This window comes from Stegodyphus dumicola, chromosome 3 (assembly GCF_044657685.1).
Source record: "Stegodyphus dumicola isolate Sdum_Otavi_A_Nest chromosome 3, ASM4465768v1".
Lineage (NCBI taxonomy): Eukaryota > Metazoa > Arthropoda > Arachnida > Araneae > Eresidae > Stegodyphus > Stegodyphus dumicola.
In genome coordinates, this window is record NC_140770.1 from 265254488 (window position 1) to 265276171 (window position 21684).

The 21684-nt window shown below is 31.0% G+C and overlaps 1 protein-coding gene across 1 annotated transcript in view; it reads right to left on the reverse strand.

Moving 5' to 3' along the window:
• Positions 1-21684, reverse strand: part of LOC118199980 (TAF5-like RNA polymerase II p300/CBP-associated factor-associated factor 65 kDa subunit 5L) — a 50585-nt gene that overhangs the window by 16636 nt on the left and 12265 nt on the right. The window contains exons 3-9 of the mRNA XM_035371885.2: positions 11692-11810; positions 9137-9266; positions 6438-6501; positions 3160-3214; positions 1493-1676; positions 332-535; positions 74-171 (exon numbers count right to left, since the gene is read on the reverse strand). Of these exons, the coding sequence (XP_035227776.1) occupies positions 74-171; positions 332-535; positions 1493-1676; positions 3160-3214; positions 6438-6501; positions 9137-9266; positions 11692-11810 (854 nt within the window). The remainder of the gene's footprint in view (positions 1-73; positions 172-331; positions 536-1492; positions 1677-3159; positions 3215-6437; positions 6502-9136; positions 9267-11691; positions 11811-21684) is intronic.

Consider the following 21684-nt stretch of genomic DNA (forward strand, 5'->3'; position numbering starts at 1 on the left):
TAGGCAATAAGCTTAAATGAAATGAGAACAAAGCTAAAAGTGAAGTTAGATTATTATTAAAAATTATGCTTACTAGTACAATCTTCAGAACAAGAAACTAATAAGTCATGATCAGGAGTAAATGATAAACCACAGACTGATTCAACATGACCTCGAAGTACTTTATTATAACTAAACATAAAAAGTAAAGTAAAGGTGTTATGAAGGTTAAAATGTATTTAAAAAAATAAATAAAAATAAAAAAGAGGATACAATTTATTAATAAAATTTTTGCAATATATCCATCAAAATATATGCAACAGTTTTTCACCAATATGAACTATTTAATTACCTTGGTTTTCTATTTCTTCCATTTTCAGTTTCACTTTTAATATTCCTGTTAATTTTATTAAATGCTAACTGAATGTTTGAAACATCATCTGTAGCTTCTTCAGATTCCAACAAGTCAGAGGTTAAACTCAGAATATGAATTTTTGCATCTTCAAATGCACAAGCAAAAAGTGAGTTCTGAGAATTCACATCAATTGCAGAAAGACTAAAATAAAGAATCAATAGGACTTACAAAAAATATACATCATATTTCAATATAGTCAATATTGTTCATGTTTGCACTAAAAATAAATCATTACAAAAATCAAAGTAAATTTAACATCAATATCAGCTTTGCACATTGTTCCATGATTCTATTCTTATAAATCATGAAAGTTTGACAGAATCTAGCATAAAATCACCAAATTAATGGAAAAATAATCTTAATTCTGATTAAACAGATTAGCTAGAAAACTGCCTATTTAAAATTTATATAACACCAGTAATAAGGCAATTGTAGGGGAAAACACAATGGCAACAAGAACAGATGTAGTTGGTGTACTGTTTTCACGTAACATACAAAATCTTGACTTAAAAATACTGAATGGATGAGCATAAAGTATCCAGAACAGCTGTTGGCATGTGCTGCAAGTGCACAAAATGCAAGACATTTAATTCATTTTCTATGAAATTAGATGGCAGATTTTCAAAGCATTGCCATTTGGCAAAGAACCTTTTACTTTACCTTTCAAATTTAATAAATCTTTATCTTTTAATCAGTCATTATAAATTAAGGAACTGAGCAAATAAAATACAATGTGTTGCCACTACATAAATAAAAGACAAATTATATTCCATGAAATCTATTCCTCTGAAAGCAAGAGAGAAAAAAGGACACAAAACTAGCATATTTCAACCTTGGAGTGTCCTTGATTAAAACTGGGTTGGATTGCAAGCAGAAAGCCCTTGGGTGCTCTGCTATAATTAAATAATCCAATTCCTTAAAATTAATAGTAAAATTAGTTTCAGAATCTTGATAGTCCTCAAGCTTAATTGAACTAAATTCTCCTACGAATTCCTACGAAATAATTCAAGCAAGTAGAAACTAGTGAAACCATATGTTTTACACATTTTCAATAATTTTCTGAGAGACATGCATTAAATGTCATTTCATTAAACTTACTTTTTTGCACCACATTCAATTGTATAAGCATACGATGTGGGAAGACTTAATGGACCTTCTGTTACCTTTTTTATTATGTTTTTCAATGCAGATAATTTTTCATTTCGTGATTGTTCTACTTCCACTGGCACTGAATCTTTTATAGTTTCAGTAACATATTCAAGATCTTGAGGTTCATTGTCTCCTACAATGATTTATAAAAGTATATGAAATAATAGCAAGGCACTTATGGTCAAAACATTTTCTTTATAAAGCATAAACTTTTTTTATGAATGACTGTGAAAAACTGCTGAAAAATTAAAAACACAATAAAATTCTAATTACCCAATTAGTTATCCAAATTCTAATTATCTATTATCAAGGGTTAAATTCTAATTAACCATACATCCAAAACCCTAATTAACAGTATCACTTGGTTTCCCATCTAGCCAAATAAATGCAAGTTTGCAGTTAATTCATTCATGTATTTTTTATTATTTTCTTTGGTTTAAATAGTACCAAAGAGGAAACATTGCATATTTTGTCAGAAGCTATGCACTATATTGTTAAAATAAACTGAAAAAAAAGTGAATTTTTTTTAACATAAATAAAAATTTCATTCAATTTTAACATAGTAAAATTAGAATAAGAATACTTATTAAGGTTTACATACATGAAAATTAATTTCTTTCATTTATTTTACTTGGTATAGACTATGCCTGCTGGTGGCATAAACAAGAACTGTTAAACTATTTCAACACTATGATATATACTGTGCATCATGTGATAAATTCCTTAAAAACGCTAAATATTTCCCCAATAGCTGTAAAAAAAATAAAGCAATTTCACACACAAAACATGAGCAATTCATCTATTAAAGTTGCTGTCAAACAATACATAGGATATATCATTGCTTAAGTTAGTTGAGTAAGGCAAAGCATATAAGAGATATCTGTCTAAGAGGAAAGATGTCTTCGTGAAGGGCATTCTAAAGTAAATTCATTCATGTTCATGTCACATGCTAGGAAAATCATGAAAAGTTCATGCAATCAGCTCACTTGCTATGATATGAACCCAGTACATTCTAAGAGAAATTCAGTCCTATTCCTGTCACACATGACAAAAAATAAATAAATAAAACACCTATACAATCAGCTCATTTTCCATGATATGAATCTGGGTTGAGCTGCTAATATTCAGTGTTCTTATCTGTTGCCCCTGGAAGGATCTCATTACATATTGGATTAAAAATTTTTGCTTTAAGAATAAAATCACTATCATATAAAATTTTCTGGCTTAAATTTGTTACAATATATTATATCCATGCTACCAAAACTACAGTGAACCCTCTATTAGATGACCCTCCATGATTTCTGATGATTTTGATCTATGAAGATGATCATTTTTTAAGAGACAAAATGTTCAATACCGATCTTCATTTACTTCTCAAAAATACTGATCACTTTCAGAGATATCTTGCAAAGGTGCACTAATAAGTTGGAATACACTTGTATCTTCCCAATACAATAAAAAAAGGTGAATCTCAGTCATTTCGTTTATGCTAAAACTACTAAAGAATTTTTTTAAGAAAGATGCATACTGAACAGCATGTGAAAAATTACAAGATTTTTTTTAACATAACACAGTAAAAAGTTACATGGAAATAAGAGACAAATACAATTACTTACCCTCAATATAAAAGTGGAAATGAAGAATAGGCAGCAAAACAGTACTTTCTACATTCTGAAAAGAGTTCTCATTTATAAAGATGTAAAATTAAATTAAAAAAAAATCATCATAAGTTTATTCAAAGGATGTATAAATTCTGAGTTATATAATAAACGTTTCTGAAGCATACTTTATTAACATAATGGATTAAAAACATGCTTTAGCATGAAAACAAACAGTTTGAAGTAATTCAGAAAAATGTCTCCCGTTTTACAATTCTTCAAAATTTATTTTTGATAATTTATGTTTAAGCTTTACTAAAGACAAAAAAAAAAAAAAAAAATGTTTAATAAATTATGAAATTTTAACTTATTTATTTTTCAGCATTTTAAATTTATTCACAAAGAGAAAACATGTGTTACAATTCTACTCAATTTATATAATAATAATCGAATTATATACATAAATTTGATTCCAAACTCTTTTCAAATGAAACAATGATAAGCATTTAAATTTGGACATTATTTTATTAATAATAATTTTAAAGTTTTACGATCAATACATGTTTAAAAACAAATGGCAGAATGGCATGCAAATATCACAGAATGAAGTAAATTTTGTTCAGCATGAACAAAGATGCCATTCTTCATGTTGTTATTTACATCAATTTGTAATAAACAAGATGCATTTTAAACCAGCCTTTTTAGCTAGTGTAAAATTTTAGCAATAAAATAGTTTTGAAAACATATCTACAGTAATAAGATACTTTGTTTCATGTAAGGTTTACACAGATATATGCTCATATAAATAAAGTTTATCAACAGACATAATTTACGTTGTTATAAATATTTTTTATTCAAGGAAGAATTAGAGAAGAACAAAAGATTAGACAAAAAAAATTACATATGTATGTTTATTGATGACATGCTCAATGTGTGCACTTCTATAACAAGGAAAATCAGATCTGCAGGTATTTGAATCAAACCTATGCATACTATTTGGTAATAGTTTCAGCTTTCATGTCTTTACTGTAATGCCACTGATTTAAAATTTTTCGATGATAAGTACTGGAATTTTCAGTTAAGCAAAAATACATTAATAAATTTTACTTCTATATTCTTCACTAAAAGCAATTTACAGAATGAGTGTTACATTGAAAGAATCACGTGATCAAATTAAAAAGCAAAGCTATATGGAGCTACAGTCATTACCTCTGATGACAAAAAGGGATGGGGTGGATTTCCTTCATAAAATCGTATCACATTTAATTATGAATTCAATAAATGAGTAATAGGTTCTACCATAAAATCACTAAAGTCATATTTCAAAATGGGTGCATATTTTCTTTAAAATAAGCTTGGCAGAGTTTAAACGGAATACTGCCAAACATAGTGCTTTAAACTAGCTGTAGTAGAATTTGAAAAACTGTGAGCACACAAGTCTGCATACATGCATGTATGGAAAAATTATTGTTTAAATTCAAATTCAAAACAAAGTAGACACGAAATGAGTTAAAGTAGACACTAAAAATTTTTTGACACTTTCTTATTGAAGCAGGACTTGTGTTAAGTTTTTAGCAAGAAATGTATGTTCAGATTGGGCACTTAAATTTGCCAATTAAGTGCAGCAGCAACTTTAATAGGGAAGTATCTAATTAACTAACATTAACATACATAACAAATTTTACACTCGACATATTTCAGGAATGATATTAAAAGCATTTTTTTTTTTTTTTTTTTTTTTTTTTTTTTGCTGCAAACAATCTGATGAATGTATCCAGTAATACACTTTATTTTATTAACAATTATATAGGCTGTTCGCACATTTTTTAGATGATTTTGGTAAGCGGTAATAAAAAATCGTTTGCTGCAAAAGAAGTTATTGCAATTGTACTATGTTTTTAGAAGTCAAAATTATCGTCTGTGGCTTGAAGTTTTGTTTTTATTCAAAATGGCGAATTTAACAAAGCAGTGGTTCGAAGGCTACATTTACGCTCTTTCCGAAGAGAAATATGCACACTCTGTTATCCAAAAACGATGTGAAAGTCATGGTTTTGTAATATCTAAAGCGTGGATAGGTAATATCATAAACAAGAAAAGAAAAAAACGTCAAATTGGAGCCTCAAAAAAAAAGTGGGACAAAAATTCCAAACAAGTATCCAAGGAAAAAATGGACATCTTCGAATATTGCAAAGGTACGTTGTTTAATGTTAAAAAAAATCCCCCTAGTCCAAGGACAGTTGCAAAATCATTAAAATGCTCGGTGTCCACTGTAAACAAAATGATAAACATTAATCTTAAGAAAGCGTAAAAATGCAATGTGCATCGTCTTCTTCCAAAGCATATCGCTCAATGCAGGACACGCTGCAGAATTCTATATGAGAAACACTTATGCAAAGAAAAATGGAAAACAATTGTCACAATAGATGAAGCATGGGTCTATTTAAATAACTGTAACAACAAAAAAAAAAAGAAAAAAGAGCCATTTATTATCATAAAAGGGGAGAAAAAATTTAAGTACATGGTTCAAAGAATCGAAACAAAGTTTTTCTAAGGGATTCATGATTGTTGCTGGTTTTTCTTATAATGGCAAATTAAAAATAAAGAGAGTGTAAAAAAATGTCAAGATTAACTCTAAATACTATCAGGAACATATTTTATCGCTAATTTTTCTGAATGAAATACCATTGCTTTACCCACAGTGCCATCAATCTGTGAGACTCCATCAGGACAAAGCTAGCAGTCACACATCAAAATCCACTGTAAATTTCCTAAAAGAAATGGAACAAAAAACTGGTATCAAGACCATACCCTTCACTGATATCACTACTAAATCCCCCGATGTGTCACCTATGGATTTTTGTGCTTTCGGTTTTTTAAAAATTGCATTATCCAAATATTGTCCCAAAACCCTAACAGGACTCTGGAAAGCTGTTCGGGAGGAATGGGATAGAATACCTCTTCTGCTACTTCAAAAGGCATTATTATCCTGGAAACTGCGGTGTCAAAAAATAGTTCAGAATAAGGGATGTCAAATAGAACATTTAAAACACAAGAATTTTATGTAATTTAGTTTTGTGAATACAATATACATTGTCTAAAAAAAAATGTGTGAACAGCCTCTGTATTTACAGCTTTGTTTCTTTTAATGGCACCCCTTTTTTTAGTCATTTTCTTAAGAGCACTGATAATAATACTCTTACTTCTGCTTTCCAAACATTTAAAATTAAAAGATCAAAGTTTAAAACTTAAAATTTCTCCCCCCCCCAACACACACAGAATAAACCCAAAAATTTTACCTTTAGATATGATTTTAATTGTTCCATAGTATCTTCTGAAGCTTGTATAATATATTTTTCTTCCCTAAGTAATAATACAGAAAAAAAAAATTATTTCAATAAAAGGAAATAATAACTGAAATAACATATAAGATGTTCCATGATTTAATTTTTAAATACTTTTCACTGGAAACAATCAGCATTATTTTTTTTAAAATTCACTTACACATTACTACTAGGTTTTTCACTTACTGTCACATCTCCATCAAAACTTAATAAAAATTCATAGAAATTTCAAGACATGATAAGTCCTGCTACAAATTAGAGGCATTTACAAAGGAAGAAGAACTGACATAAAAATAGTCAGGATTATAATTTTTCATATTGATTTGCAATTTGCAGGGTCAAAATGCACATTTACATGAATCAGTCTAGCAGATTATTATAACTATTAAAAACAGTTTGACTGAGAATAAAGCTTTTATAATGGAAGTAGAGAAGATTACAGTGAGTGAAATACTAATGGATATATTATTTGGATAAAGAGTTAGGATGATTTATTTCAAATAGAAATAATGTATGCAAAGAAGTCGTTGGTTTGAACATTTGAGCCAGCTAGCAATTCCATAATAATCATCACCAAATAACTTCAGATTTATTATATCATAACTGATGAATTAATGCTTATAGTTAAAACATTACTTAGTCTGGCAAACAATCATAAACTTTTTGTTACCATTTCCCCCCCCCCTTCAAAAGAAAAAATCCTTCAATTGAGCCAGCAACCAATTATCAATTAAAGAAATAGGCCAGCAAATGTAGCAACATACAAAGTATACAACAAAAATCAGCAACGTTCCCAAATTTTACCAATGACTAATCTGTCAACCCTTCTTATCAGTAATGGGTCATTTATCAGCCTTCCTATTGTATATTACAGCAAAAAGTGTAGTTTACAAATGTTAAAAATGAAAGCAGTGTTAATTGATAATTGACTTGTAATCACGTGTCAAAGGATAACCCTTTGGAATGGATAAATATAGAAAACAACAATCCAAATTCTTAAGTGATGAAGGAATAATCTGCATCATAGGTCTGAAGTAGAAGAGTGTGGAACACCAGATGTTCACCATTAGTCGAACATATAGTCCCACTGCACCAACCACGCAGTTCCATCTCAGTTTTCAGGGAGAGCATCCCAAGCAGCAATTGAAGGGTCTCCAACCCTCTCCATCCTATCAATAACCTCTGTAGAGGACTTTTGGCTCACTGTTTATTTTAAATGCCCCCTTGCTGCATTACACTATAATTATTAGAGGAGTTAAAGCAACAAGAATCAGCATAATATTCATAAATTTGCAGGACTAGTTAACACGACCAATAATTGGCATATTATTTTAACTCAAATCAGACACTATAATTTACAAACATTAATGCCTTCTCCAAGTTTCAAACTTGGGCCCACCAGTATGGCAGTCAGTGTCACTAACCTATATACTGGCTGGGCAGCAGATCAGAAGGAAAATAAAAATTGCACTAATGCTGAAGAAAAGGAAAAATCTGGAAATTAGTCATGTGTTGATTTTGATTTGTTCTGATGATGGCAAGGTGCAAAAGAATTTTCTGATTAAGGAAAAGGATGCTTTCATGAAAGACTATTTATGTGAAATTGGCTTGCATATACACAACATAGAGGAAAATCAAGTTAACTTCCATACAGCCACCACATTTGCTGGGATCTGATTTTGGATTGAATCACCAGTATTCAGTGGTTTTACCATTCCGATTTACCATCCATTAATAGATACTGAAGCCTTGAGCAAAGCTCTTTAATATTTAAAGTAACATCTTGATACTTCTCTTATGGATCTTGTTGATCAAAAACTCACAAAATCATGTAGTAGCTAATAGAGATATATGGACCATCTTAAAAAAAAAAAAAAAAAAAAAAAAAAAAAAAACTTTTACAAATGAAATTGTCTTATAAAATTGCATGTAAGAAATTTAACAAAATTTTACTATTTGCATAAATTTTGTTAAATTTGTTTATTCCAGTTTATGAATATTTTTATAGTGAAATAAAATGTATGTATAAATGGTTGTACTTGTGCACTTATTTCTAGAATTGTAAATGAAAAATTTCAGAAAATCACCTTGAAAGAAAACCTGGCATGATTTAAATTTAGTCTGTACTAATCAAGGTTTTGAGCACCTGAGGTGATTATGCTTCCAAATATCTTGAATAATTGAGGTTCTCTATTATTTATTGGACAACTGCATGTGAGCTGTTGTGCCCCAAAAGCAGATATTGTGGAGATGCACCAGTTTTACAGATGAAGCATTGCCTTTCCAGAAAAGAGCGTTGTGGATAAAGATTTCATATCATCTCAATAAACTTCATATTTGTTTTTCAGATGAGACTCTGAATTTTAATTTTAAAAAAATACACTTAAGAGGAGCATTTTATATATATACTTAAATTTTAAAATAACTTTATAAAATACACTTTTGATTTATAAAGTTATACTCTCATTTTCAATCACACACATTTGTTTAAATTTAGGCCTGATGTTGCAAGAAAAGATAACTAAAATGAACTTTGATAAAAGTTTCATTTTTTAATACAAGACACTTTAAAGACACATTCTATGTTTGCGAATAATCACCAAAGCTTAACATAACAATAGATTAGAAAAAGGAAAAACAGAATACATATTTACCAAAAAAGACTAAAGTGAGGATGGTTGAGGATATCACTAACTGTTTTGAAGCTAATTAAGTCACTAATTACATCATTGTAGCCTTCTGCACTTAAAAAAATGTCACTATAGGCTTCATGGAAAATTTTAGCTGTAAATATTAATAAAAAGTTAAATCTCACATACACATAATTTTGATTAATTCCACAAACATGTTCCTTAAGCTAAAATATAATATAAGATTTCAAAATTTTCTTAATTTGACTGTGAATAGTAAATAGGTTGTTATAAATTCAACAAGAATTCAGGTACTCTTTAAAGTTCAAATAACAAACTTTGCTGATACAACTTGGCAACTAATGAAAAAACTCGAAATTATGTAATTAAAAGAAAGAAAAAAAAACACAACAAAATTATTTTGATTAAGTTTAAAGAAAGGATATTTTCTAAAACAATGTAATTTTCTTAATGCTTTAACATTAACAAAGCAAAGAAATCTCTGATAAAAAGACTTACATAATTAGCTCATGTAGATTAAAAAATATATATTAAGTGTATAAAAATAGAAACTAAACACAAAAAGGCCTTTAATAAAAAAATTAGGTACAATTAAAAATTAATAACAGTTTTTATAACTCAGGCCAACTTGTTGGCACTTATAACATTGAAAAACAAAATCTCAGATTAAAATAAATCAATTTAAAAAACATAAAATTAAACTAAATATGATTATTAATACAATAAAATGATTTAGTCTTCAGTTATATATGCTATTAAATTTTCTAATAGGGAAAGAATTTGAATAAAAGTTGGAAGAGAAATTTGGGACCAAACAGCACAAGCATCTGTCCATTTTACCAAAAGTGAGAGCAGTAATTTCAAGCAGACTTCTAAGTAAACCACATACTTCCTTTAGTCTGTAATAGCTTAACAGGTTGTTATAAGAACTGTATTAATTTGTAAGAGCAATAAGTGATATTGAAATACAGGGTGTTTAAAAATGAATGGTCTGATTTTAAAATGAATTATAAATCAAAGTATTACCTTACCCAAACCTACGCATGCCATAAGCATTGGCAACTGTTCAAGTTTCTCATGTGCTATCTGCTATTTGCATGCTTACTGCATTGCTGTAGTGTCACTTCCAAGATGGCACTGCAACAGGAAAAGGGTTTCTGTGTTCTTCGTTTTCAGGTGTCTAGATCTGTGGCTTCAGCATAGCACGAGTTTCATGCACGTTTTTTGTGCGGCGTTCCATGAGAAAGAGCATGGCCCATTTTTCTTCAAACAAGAAACTGTGATCAGTGACTCATTTCTAGACATGTTGGAAACCTGGTTATTACCCTAGCTAAACATCAATTCAGATGATTATATTTTACAACTGGATAGTGCTCCACCCCATTTTCACAGAAATGTATGAGAGCTTCTTAATCATGTTGTTCACGAATGCTGGGTTGGACGCACTTGCAACAACAGATAACAACCTTCCCTCCTAGCCATCTTGTTTGTCAGATTTAATACCATGCGATTTCTTTCTTTGGGGTTAACTAAAGACCGAGTTTATGTACTGCCAATGCCCGTGTCCCTTGAGGAAGTTTGTGTTCAGATAAAGCATGCATTGCAGACATGCTACATCGAATATTGGAAGAATTTGGTTACCGTGTAGATGTGTATCATGTGACCAGAGGTGCATATATTGAAGGATTGTAATTAATGCATCAAAACTTGGACAATTGCCACTGCTTATGCTATAAGGTTAGCCCATACACATTAAAACATAGACTTATTTTTAAAACTATACCACTAATTTATAAACACCATGTATAGTTCATGTTAACAACTTCTTTATGTCACAGAGAGATTACATAATTTGTTTCTCAAAAGCAACTGCAGTTTTATTTAAAATTGTCAAATTTTACCAAATATTAAATTTATTTTTGTACTGGCATATTACTAAAAAAGGTCAAATTACCATTATCTTTGGGGATTAGAGTAAATATTTTGACATGCATTCTGTTTTCTACATACAAATTAGAAGAAAAGAAATTATGTATGAATTGTTTACTGTAAACTGAATATTCTTCTGGTGCATTTCTGCAGAAATAAAAGTAATACATTATACAGCATCCCAAGGTTATAAATGGCCCATGGATAAAACTACAGTAAAGAAACAGGATGTTAATAGAATTCCAGGTTTATTCTGGAGTTAAATTTGCTTTATTTACATATTAATTTTCATAAATATCTAAGACTTAGTTTTGCATTTTTTGTAACCAAAAAAAAAAAAAAAAAAAAAATTAGCAAGAGTACTTAATTTTTATTATTAAAAAGATTCACAAGAAAAGATTTACTTTGACAAACTAACCAGGAATGTTTTCATAATAAATTTTTTACTGATTTGAAAATTTTAATTCCTAAAAATTCTTCTTTAATCAATTTATAAAAACGTTTTTGTAGTCACGATATGCATTTTCTTCATTAAATGAAATGAATTTTTTGGAACTATCCAAAATGAATATTACAGTATTTTATTAGTATCTACTAGTTAATACACTTTATCAAAGATTGAAACTAACCTTCTGAAAGCTTATTATCCCTAAACAAAGCAAGATATATATGAACAAACACAGGATACAGGAAATTTGTTAGCTGGCTCTTAACAGGTTCAGAAGTTTTCCGAATGAAATCCATAAATCTAGAAAATAAACACAAGTCAGCTTAATAAATATAAATTACGTGGTAGTCTGAATTATTATAAATCACGTGATATTTAAAGAAATACCTACAATTACTTCTTGAAAGAAAACTATATTATTCTGTATATTGATATAAAAAAACTATACACACAATGAGATTTAAAACATATATAATGACAAAATCCAATACCATATTAAAGTAAATCCCTGTTGCTTAATTTACACACGTAACAAGTCACAATATTTCGCTTTCAAATCAATGTTAATAACCCATGCTGGAAACATTTTGAAGGAATTTCCCAAAACTTTTTTTGCACCTTATAAAGGGCATCCAATACAGAATGCAACATTCGAGTGCATAATAACATACAAGTTTACCGATGAAATTTAAGTAATTTGCATATTAAATAATTACATGTTTACATATTTTAGCAGTGATTATGTATGAAATATCATATTACTCAAATGCTCTCCACAACTCTGCAAGCACACTCTCATTCTTTTAATGAAATTTTCCATAACTTATCCGCATACTTACACCTCTAATTCTCAAATTATATACTGAAGCTCTGGAAATGATCATTGTTGGCATACACACGAGATTTCAAATATCCAAGAGAAAATAGAGAGAAATCATCTGTTGTCAACTCACAAGATCTGAGTGACCAATTCACGTCCCACTGCGAGAAATCACTCGGCCAGGGAACCTCTCTCATAACGAGCCCATTGTTGCAATCAATGTGTGATAGGTTGCACCCTCTTGTTGAAACCATATTTTTTCAGCATTCATATGATCCACTTCAGACCACAAAAACTCTCTTAACATATTGAGGTAGCATTCACTAGAGAAATTTCAAAAGTTGTGTTCTTTATGATATATTCTTCATGAACAATACTGATATTTTTTCCTCCTACGGAATAAGCAAAGCTTATTCTTCGTGTACGTTTATATGTCAATAATACATAAGAACTTATATTTTTGCTATCACCCACAGATTTTGAGTAAAGGCATTTGTTGACATCGCTTGATGGTATACATAGTAAACGCTTACAAAGAATATATAGGTATACTGAAATTTAAATCACATGCATAGGTTGAAGTTTACCTTAAGATAAATATTTCTATTTCTATCAGTAAGTACTTTAAGCTTTATTTTTCAGCCTTTACACACAGCTTCCATTGCTCGAGTATCCATAAGTTAATTAAAATAAAGTGTGATTCTTAATAACATAAGAAAATTCTCTTTGGTATACGCTCACCATATTTCTGTGTGTAACAAAGGACAATAAAATTGCACAAACAGGCCTAGAATTAATGATAACAAAGAAAAATGATACAAATGTTTTATAACAAGTATGTTAAGATTATCACATTTTACAACTCTACAATGATATTTTTTTTAAGTTACTTTATATAATAGTTTGCTCTTCTATACCTAAGCATAAAATTTTTCATATTCCAAGATACTTTTAGCATAATTTTTATTATCTCAGCATTTAAACCAAATTTCTCTTTTGGACACATCCTATTCAAAATAGAAAATATTTTTTCAGCATTTCAGAAACATTTCAACATTAATACTTTGTAAATTTCGTAAATATTCAAAATCTGACTATCAGGTAAAGTAATATTATCTTTATTCCACAATACATTATTTAACTGACAGTTTTTATAATTCTTTATATCCTGATTGCCAAACAAAAGTACACTTATAGCTCCTCTTAAAAATGGTCTAACTTATCATTTTTATCTAAATGGCCACGAAATGGTACTGCTCTGCTCAAAACAGCACATATAGTTAGCCTATTTCAGTAGCTTGAACTCTTATAGTAAGTGAGAAAGAAACCTTCTAAAGTCTGAAAAAAAATCCTTCCTCTTCAAAGATAGGTGTAACATATATGGAATAATCATGATGAATTAAAAATTGCCCTTCTCCTTAGAATTCATCTAGTTTTCCCCAAATGCAGTTGATTCCTTTGAAAATAGGACATCACACACACACACACACACACACAAAAAAAAAAAAAAAAAACATTATTACGCTGAAATATATTGGATTAATAACCCAAGAAACATTAAGAGTCCTGAAATAATATACCCTCTTCTGCTAAACATTAAGCTAGGACTGAACTTTTGTTTAGTTAATACTAGGCTTTAATTTCATAAAATGATTAAAATATTTTAAAAACAAAGCATTCTTGTAATACACAGAATAAAAAAATATTTCTCAACAGTTGAAACAGCTGCATTGCAGTCTATCAAACGCAGTTGCAATAGCTGCATTGGAGTCTATTAAAGGCATTTACATTAAGTTTTTCTGGGAAAAAGCAAAGAATTGTACACACTTAGGTGCACATTTCTCAAAAATTAACAAAATGTTTGCCCTGAAATTATGTCAGAATCCAAGAAATCCACTCTTTAGTGAGTCAATTTAAATTTTTATTACTCTAAATAAAAATATATTTAAAAAAAAATAAAAACTTTATTCATTTTTATTTCATCCATTTTCAACCCCAATTTACAATTTAACAATTATCATAAACACTAAAAAAACAGGTTCACGGAATGGATAATAACTAATTTTTTGCTATAATAAAATTTCATGCATATACATGTCATAATTTTTCACAAAGTGTACCAAAATTTGGAAAACACAGCATTTGGAGGAAATAATACAGAAAAAAAGTTCTGTTTTTAAAAAATTACATATTTTTCATGAATTAAAACTTTTCTGGACCATACTCATTTTGTTACAACACTTTAGAAGTCTCTGTTCTTTTATTTTGAATCTCCTTTTGAATTTAAATCTTTGTTACTTTTCCGTTTCGCCGGCGCAAATCTCGCGAAGCAGATTTTATAGGCGACAACACACAGTACACACATAAAAAATGTTAACGAATGTTAGTTCTAAGAAATTTTTATTTTTTTAGCATAAGCATTTTAATATTGTTTAAAATTCTGTAAAAAGACAAAAAATTTGTAAAAAGACATTAATTTAAGAATTTACTATGCTTTCAGGATACAGCATCCTGATTTGTTGTTTCATATCCCGTGACCCCAAGTGATTTCCTCTCACGTTAGATTGCACTACAAAAATCTAATTCTCTGAGTAATTATCTACATTAATTTCAAGTTAAATCTCAATTTGGAACACAATGTTAAGTGCAAGAATTATTTCAATTCGCACGAATAGCTAGCTTACTCAGAAATTATGTAAAACCGCAGTGCTTTAATTCGCTAGTGCATTCTCATAGAATTGATGAATTTAACCCTTGACTTTGCCTTTTCTATATTTTCGCCTTCGGGTGAGTCAATTGCATCCTAATTGCCTTAATTACCCTGAATAGCCTTAGGGCATAAAATTGAACTATCTGGTAAAAATTCTATGTAATTTTATGCCAGTATTGAAAAAGAAACAATCTATTTGATAAGAAATGGCTGCAACTTGTTGTGAAAATAAGGTGTAAAAGGTTACCGTTTGGCATCGGTTGTACCATTTTTGATGACTTTATCACTTGCACCGGCAAAATAGAAAAGTACCAAATCTTTTTTGACAGATTTTGACATTTTCATTTCTGCTTCATAAATTTGTAATTTATTCTGCAAGCTTCCATTATTCATGAAGTTTCCATGTACAAATTCCCTAGTTTGAAATGGCTTCTACCATGGTTTGAATACAAAACTTTGATTAGAAAATATTTTGATAATAAATTTAGAAATACCAGAGTTTTAAAGCAGCTTTTAAAATGAAATAAATTTTAGTGCACCAGGGAAGAAAATAACTATATACTGCGCTCTTAAAAAACCTCACTGAGCAATTTTTTTTTTAAACTCTTGGCGACATACATATATTTCCAGTTACAAAAAATTTCTTAAATAGCCAATAAATTTTTGGCATTTGCAAATGTAAAACAAATCGTAAAAATTATGAAATCCAACTTTTTATAACAATATAAAAAATGTCATTCTCAAATGAAAAAAAAAAACTGTTCGAGATATGAATATGAAAATTTGACTTCACGTTAAAGGACCATATATAAATTGAAGAACAAAATATTTGTACTTAAATAAAATATTGGGAGTACAAATTTGTCTTTGCCGTTTGACAAAAAATGATGCCACCAGTACATTATGGTTATAATTGTCCAATGTAAAATGTCATATTGTATGGTTGGACTTCTGCTAACAACATAACCTTGAAATATTAGTGATTTTATATCAGCATCATACATTTTTTCCTTGCAAAAATGTAGAGCCGAATGAGTGTTATTTGGGGGAGCTTCTGATTTACTTCTTCAATTTGAAGAAATATGCAGCTGAAGTGCATCGATTGCTTATAGAAGCATATGGTGAGGCTGTCTTAAGTGACAGAAGTTATCATAAGTGGTTTCGAAAGCTTAAGAATGGTGAATTTGATGTTGAAGACAAAGAACACAGTGGAAGGATGAAAGTGCTTGGAGATGTGGAATTGGAAAAATTATTACATGAAGATTCACGCCAAACGCAAGTAGAACTTGCAATTACATTAGGAGTGACTTGAGAAGCAATTTCACATCGTCTAAAATCATTAGGAATGATTCAAGAGCAAGAAAACTGGGTTCCATATCAACTGAAGCAGAGAATCATTGACTGACTGCCAATTTTTTACATGTGAAATGCTGCTTGTCATGCATAAACAAAACGCTTTTTGCATCGCATAGTCACTGCTGATGAAAAATGGATACAATGTGATAACCCAAAGAAAAAGAAATCAGAGATCACTTGGCCATGCTTCAACAATGCCACACTGAATATTCGTGGGGGAAAATGATGCTGCATATATGGTGGGATCAACTTGGTATCGTGTTATGAGTAGCTCAAATTGAACAAAACCATTATTGTGGCTCTCTACTGAACACAACTGATGAGACTGAGCCTAACACTGAAGAAAAATGCAGCCACTACTACTTCAGAAATGGCAAAGTTATTCTCTTGCATGATAATGCTCATCCACATGTTGTGGTGCCAGTCAAAACCTACTTCGAAACACTCAAATGAGAAATTTTCCTCCTCCTGTTGTATTCACCAGACACTGTTACTTCTGATTACTATTTGTTTCGATTACTGAAGCATAGCCTGTCTAAGCTGCACTTCATACCATATGAAGATACCGAAAACTGAGTTGATGGATAGCCTCGAAAGATAAAGCATTCTTCTGACGTGGTATCTGTATGCTGCCAGAAAGATGGGAAAAAGCAGTGGCTAGCAATGGATAGTACTGTGAATGAAACAATGAATCGTTGTTTCATAATAAATGCCCAATTTTTGATAAAAATGGCACAGACTTATTCGTACTTCCAATAGCAGCTCAGGAAAAGATTTGTGAAGTTAACAAATTAAGTGACCAGCATTTCTACGCATATTTGCATGAAAAATATTGATCAACATAATTTTTTTCAAACAAGAGATATTCATGCTATCTTACAGAATTCTTGTTATGGAAAACACTGGCAGACTTCAGTGTCGTCATATTGCCAACTCGTAACCTTATTTGGGTAAATTAAACATTAAAACTATTTCTAATAACGAAGTGTTTGCATGATTTTTAGATTAGGATTCTAAAATAACAAAAATGCATGAGAATACGAATAAAGCATTTTTAACACTTAAAAATTTAATAAATTTTTTGCGTGAAAATTCTGTTGGCACACCAATCATAACAAAATTATAAATTAAAGAATATTACACATTTGCAAATAACAAAGAACATTACTGAATGGCAATCCCTGTGCAATACAGTGCATGATAAATTTTAAGAGAAAGCTATGCCAAAAGAGTAAAAATATAAGAGAATGTGCATTTAACATTGAATAAGTAAATATCTCTAATATTTGTATTGAAATTGAATAAATGTAATTGTTTCTGTGTTAGCTGTAACCGTATTCCATCTTGTTGATTTCCAGAAATCTCTAAAAGGAAAGAAATTACTGGAACTCTCTTGCGACTGATTGAAAGCTTTAAAAAGCTGGAAAGAGCCATCTCTGCTCAGTTGCTTAGTTATTGTTATTATGAGTAGTTGTTTAGTTAGCTGCTATTGTTATTGTTGATCGGATTAGTTTTCTCTGTGCTTTGCATTGAGTTTAACGTTTTTAGTAGTTTAAAGTACAACTACTGATTACTACTGCATTATATTGTGAACACTTGTACAAATATTTCTAAGAAAAATTCCAGTGTTTTGTGATATTTCTTTTGATAACAATAAATTTTATTAACATTTTATCGGATTTGTGCATTCAATCTGTTACAAACCCGTACACATGCAACACTTTTTGGTGTCGGAAGTGGGATTGAATGCCAGTGACAAGAGCAATGGAGGAACAGTTAAAGCAGTTGGTAGCAGCCTTTCCTGCATTTAAAGAAGAGATGAAAGATTCCATTAAAGCACAGATGAAAGCTGGTCAAGAATCAGTTAAAGAGGATATGTAAGCAGTTCAAGAAAGATGAAAGCTCATCAAAAAAAGTTTCAAGCAGGACAAGGAGAAACGGAAAGAGAAATTGCCTGCATAACTGAAAACAAATTTGAGCTACGGAAGGCAGAATATATGCGGTTGAAAAAAAAGTTGGACAAATTGAAGAAAAAGTTTCTTCTGTCAAAGAACAAATAGAAGAGAGAGTTTCGGCAGTGGAACAACAAATCGATTACAGAGTTTCTTCTGTCAAAGAACAAATAGAAAAAAAATTTCTGATGTGAAACAATGAATCAAAGGAAGAGTTTCTGCCATCCAACAACAAATTGATGACACAGTTTCTGCACCAAAAAATATGATACTTTGAAGAAATTTTTATTGGCAGAGGAGCAATACAGATGGTTTTAAATTTTTATCAATGTCTGCTCGTCCCTCTCTGAAGCCATCTACATATGATGGAAAGCCCTCTTGGCAATCGTATAAGAAACAATTTTCTATAGTGGCAGAAGTGAACAGTTGGGATTCCCAAGCTAAGGCCTGTTATCTCACGGCTTCTCTGAGAGCAGATGTAGCGGATATCCTTCAGACTTTTCCCTAAAACCAATGGCTAGACTTTGAAACCCTATACGGTGCATTCAAGCTGCACTTTGGCGATATGTGTTTAAAAGATTACAGCAGGCTTCAATTAAAATCCTGTCAACAGAAGCCCATGGAAACACTCCAGGAACTAGCCACGGATGTCGAAAGGCTGTCTCGTCTCGCCTTTTCGGAATGCCCGACAGAAACAAGAAAAATCCTGTCCTTGCAGTACTTCATCGATGGCATCCGGGATCCTCAAACACAGAAAGCTCTGCGAATGGCGGATGCCAAAGATTTGAAAAGGGCTCTAGTGTATGCCATGAAATTCAAACCAGCCCAGCAAGGAACAGCTGAGACCACCACCCAATCACAGCTGCTCAAGTTTACAAGCCAGTGGATCAAGTGAAGGCTCATTTAGATGATTTATGCAGACAAGTCAATGCTTTGATACGGAGTAGGAGTGAGAACAAACTGGCTCTAAAATGTCGGAAATTGTACCCCATTTCCAACATACGGCGGAATTGCAGAACACCTGACGCCAAAAGTGCTGGAACTGCGGTGTTGAAGATTACATACAGAGGAAGAACTGCAGAACATCCCCGGGCATGGAAAATAAGACCATTCCTCAGCAACAATGCAAAAAAAAAAAAAAATAAATAAATAAATAAATAAAAAATAAATAAATAATTAATGGCCTTATCGCAGAGAGGAATTTGGAGGAGGATGAGAAGCCCCATTTCAAAGTGCTTCATATTTCTGCAGTGAGTGGCGAAATTAATGGATTCTTCATCATGGGACATATGAATGGAGTTTCTTGCAATATGATGATCGATACAGGAGCTAATATTACAATCATTCGGAAAGATTTAGCTCAACAGTTTAAAGATGAACTCATTTGCATGCTATCCTGTGTTATTTTTCAGACTGCACCTGGTGATAAAATCTGTACAGATGGGAAATTAAACATAAACATCACATTTGGAAGTGCCGCCTAACATCACATGGCAGATATTACAGATCCTTTTATACTCAGATTGGACTTTCTAAGGAAATACAATTTTTCCTTGGACTTTAAAAATAACAAACTGCACTGCATTCAGCTTCTGAGGACATAACTATTCATCCTCAGAAGGGATCCCCACCTGAATTTCGATCTATAGTTCAATGACAAAACAATATTGGGCTCTCTGAGAGTCATTACACATTCGAAACAGTGTCTTATACTGAAATTTCGAATTGGATGACGGGAAGGCTTTCCGATGGCAGCTGATACTTCCAAGACACCGGATCCCGGACGTTCTCTCACAGCAGCCCTACCGGAGGCCACTTTGGAATAATGCACACCTTACAGGTAGTTCGTGAGTGCTTCTACTGGAATAATTCAAAGGACGATGTGCAAAACTGGTGCAGATCTTGTGATGCCTGTGCAGGTCGGAAAGGACCGAAGAAACGAAGCTGAGACAAGCTGCAATGATACAATGTAGGAGTGCCTTTTGAACATATCGCCTCTGACATCTTGGGATCTTTTTATTCCAGTGTAATTCATAAACTGCAGATTACCTGTAAGAATTTGATGCATTTGATGCTTTCGGACTATAAATATTAGGCTTATATGAAGTTTCATGGTCATGCAGCAGCTCCTAATCTGTGTTCCACTGGAGCACCACTTTACAGGAGTCTCCTGGCACACCAGGATGTTAAGTAAATAAAAACTTATGAAATTAAAGCAAAAGAAAAAGTAGATTTAAAAGAAAAGAACTAGGAATTACATTCTGAAAGGAAATCTGCCAAGTTCAGTCTCACCTTTCCTACAGCATGATCAAGGTAATCACATTGCTTATAATAAGAAACATTTTCCTATAAGTTTTAGATCCCATAACACGTTTCCCCTCTTCAAGACCTTAAATGTCAGAAATGAACAGTTATGTGACCAAGCTGAAGTTTTCGTAGGATGATATTTGAGATGATTTATAATTGATTTATCTTGATTAATTTGATTATTTTTCATGTACAGGAAAAGATTAATGTTTTAGTATGTTTTAAATATTAATCTCACATTTTGTATAAAGTAATAAAATGTTTGAATTATAATAGTTAACATTTGTAGTTTTAAAATATTCTTCATAAATAGTGAGGGCAAAGGAAAATGAATTCTTTTAGTCTAGCATCCAGGTTCGATCAGGCGTTTAATAACACATGATGATAATAAACATTTATCACAAATAAAGAACATTTTAATTTTTTTAACATACTGTTGAGCATTTTATTATTGTGCAGGAAAGTATTGTAACTTCTTAGTGAAGAAGAATCAGGAAGAAAAAATAGTCTTTGATTACATGGGGGGGGGTGTATCTAATGGCTCTTTAGGATATAGTTTTTACAAACAAATATTCCATGGATTTGAAGCCAGTGACAGCTTTGTTTATTACATTTACCATACTCCATCATTTAGTTGGTGACCGTGACAGCAGTAATTTTAAAATACTTTGATATAAGGGACTGAATGGGTTTAGCAGTAGTATTTTATGAAAAATGGAGCAGGCAAAAAATGAAACATCTCTGTGACAGTATTTTACATTGCAGTAGATCAATTTTAATCAGTCATAATTTAATTTTTTCAGTGATTGGTGATAGATATGCAAATTTATCACAATTTTTATCCACAATAGTGAGCAAAACTTAGGCAAAAAATTCATTTTTCAACATACAACCATGAAATTGTTGTAAAGGATGAGTACAATGAAAAACCAACTCAGCAGAAAGGTGGTGCATATGCAAATATCAGCATCATGATATCAGGGCATACATCAAGGCACACAAAATGCAAGGAGTCAGCACATGCAGTGT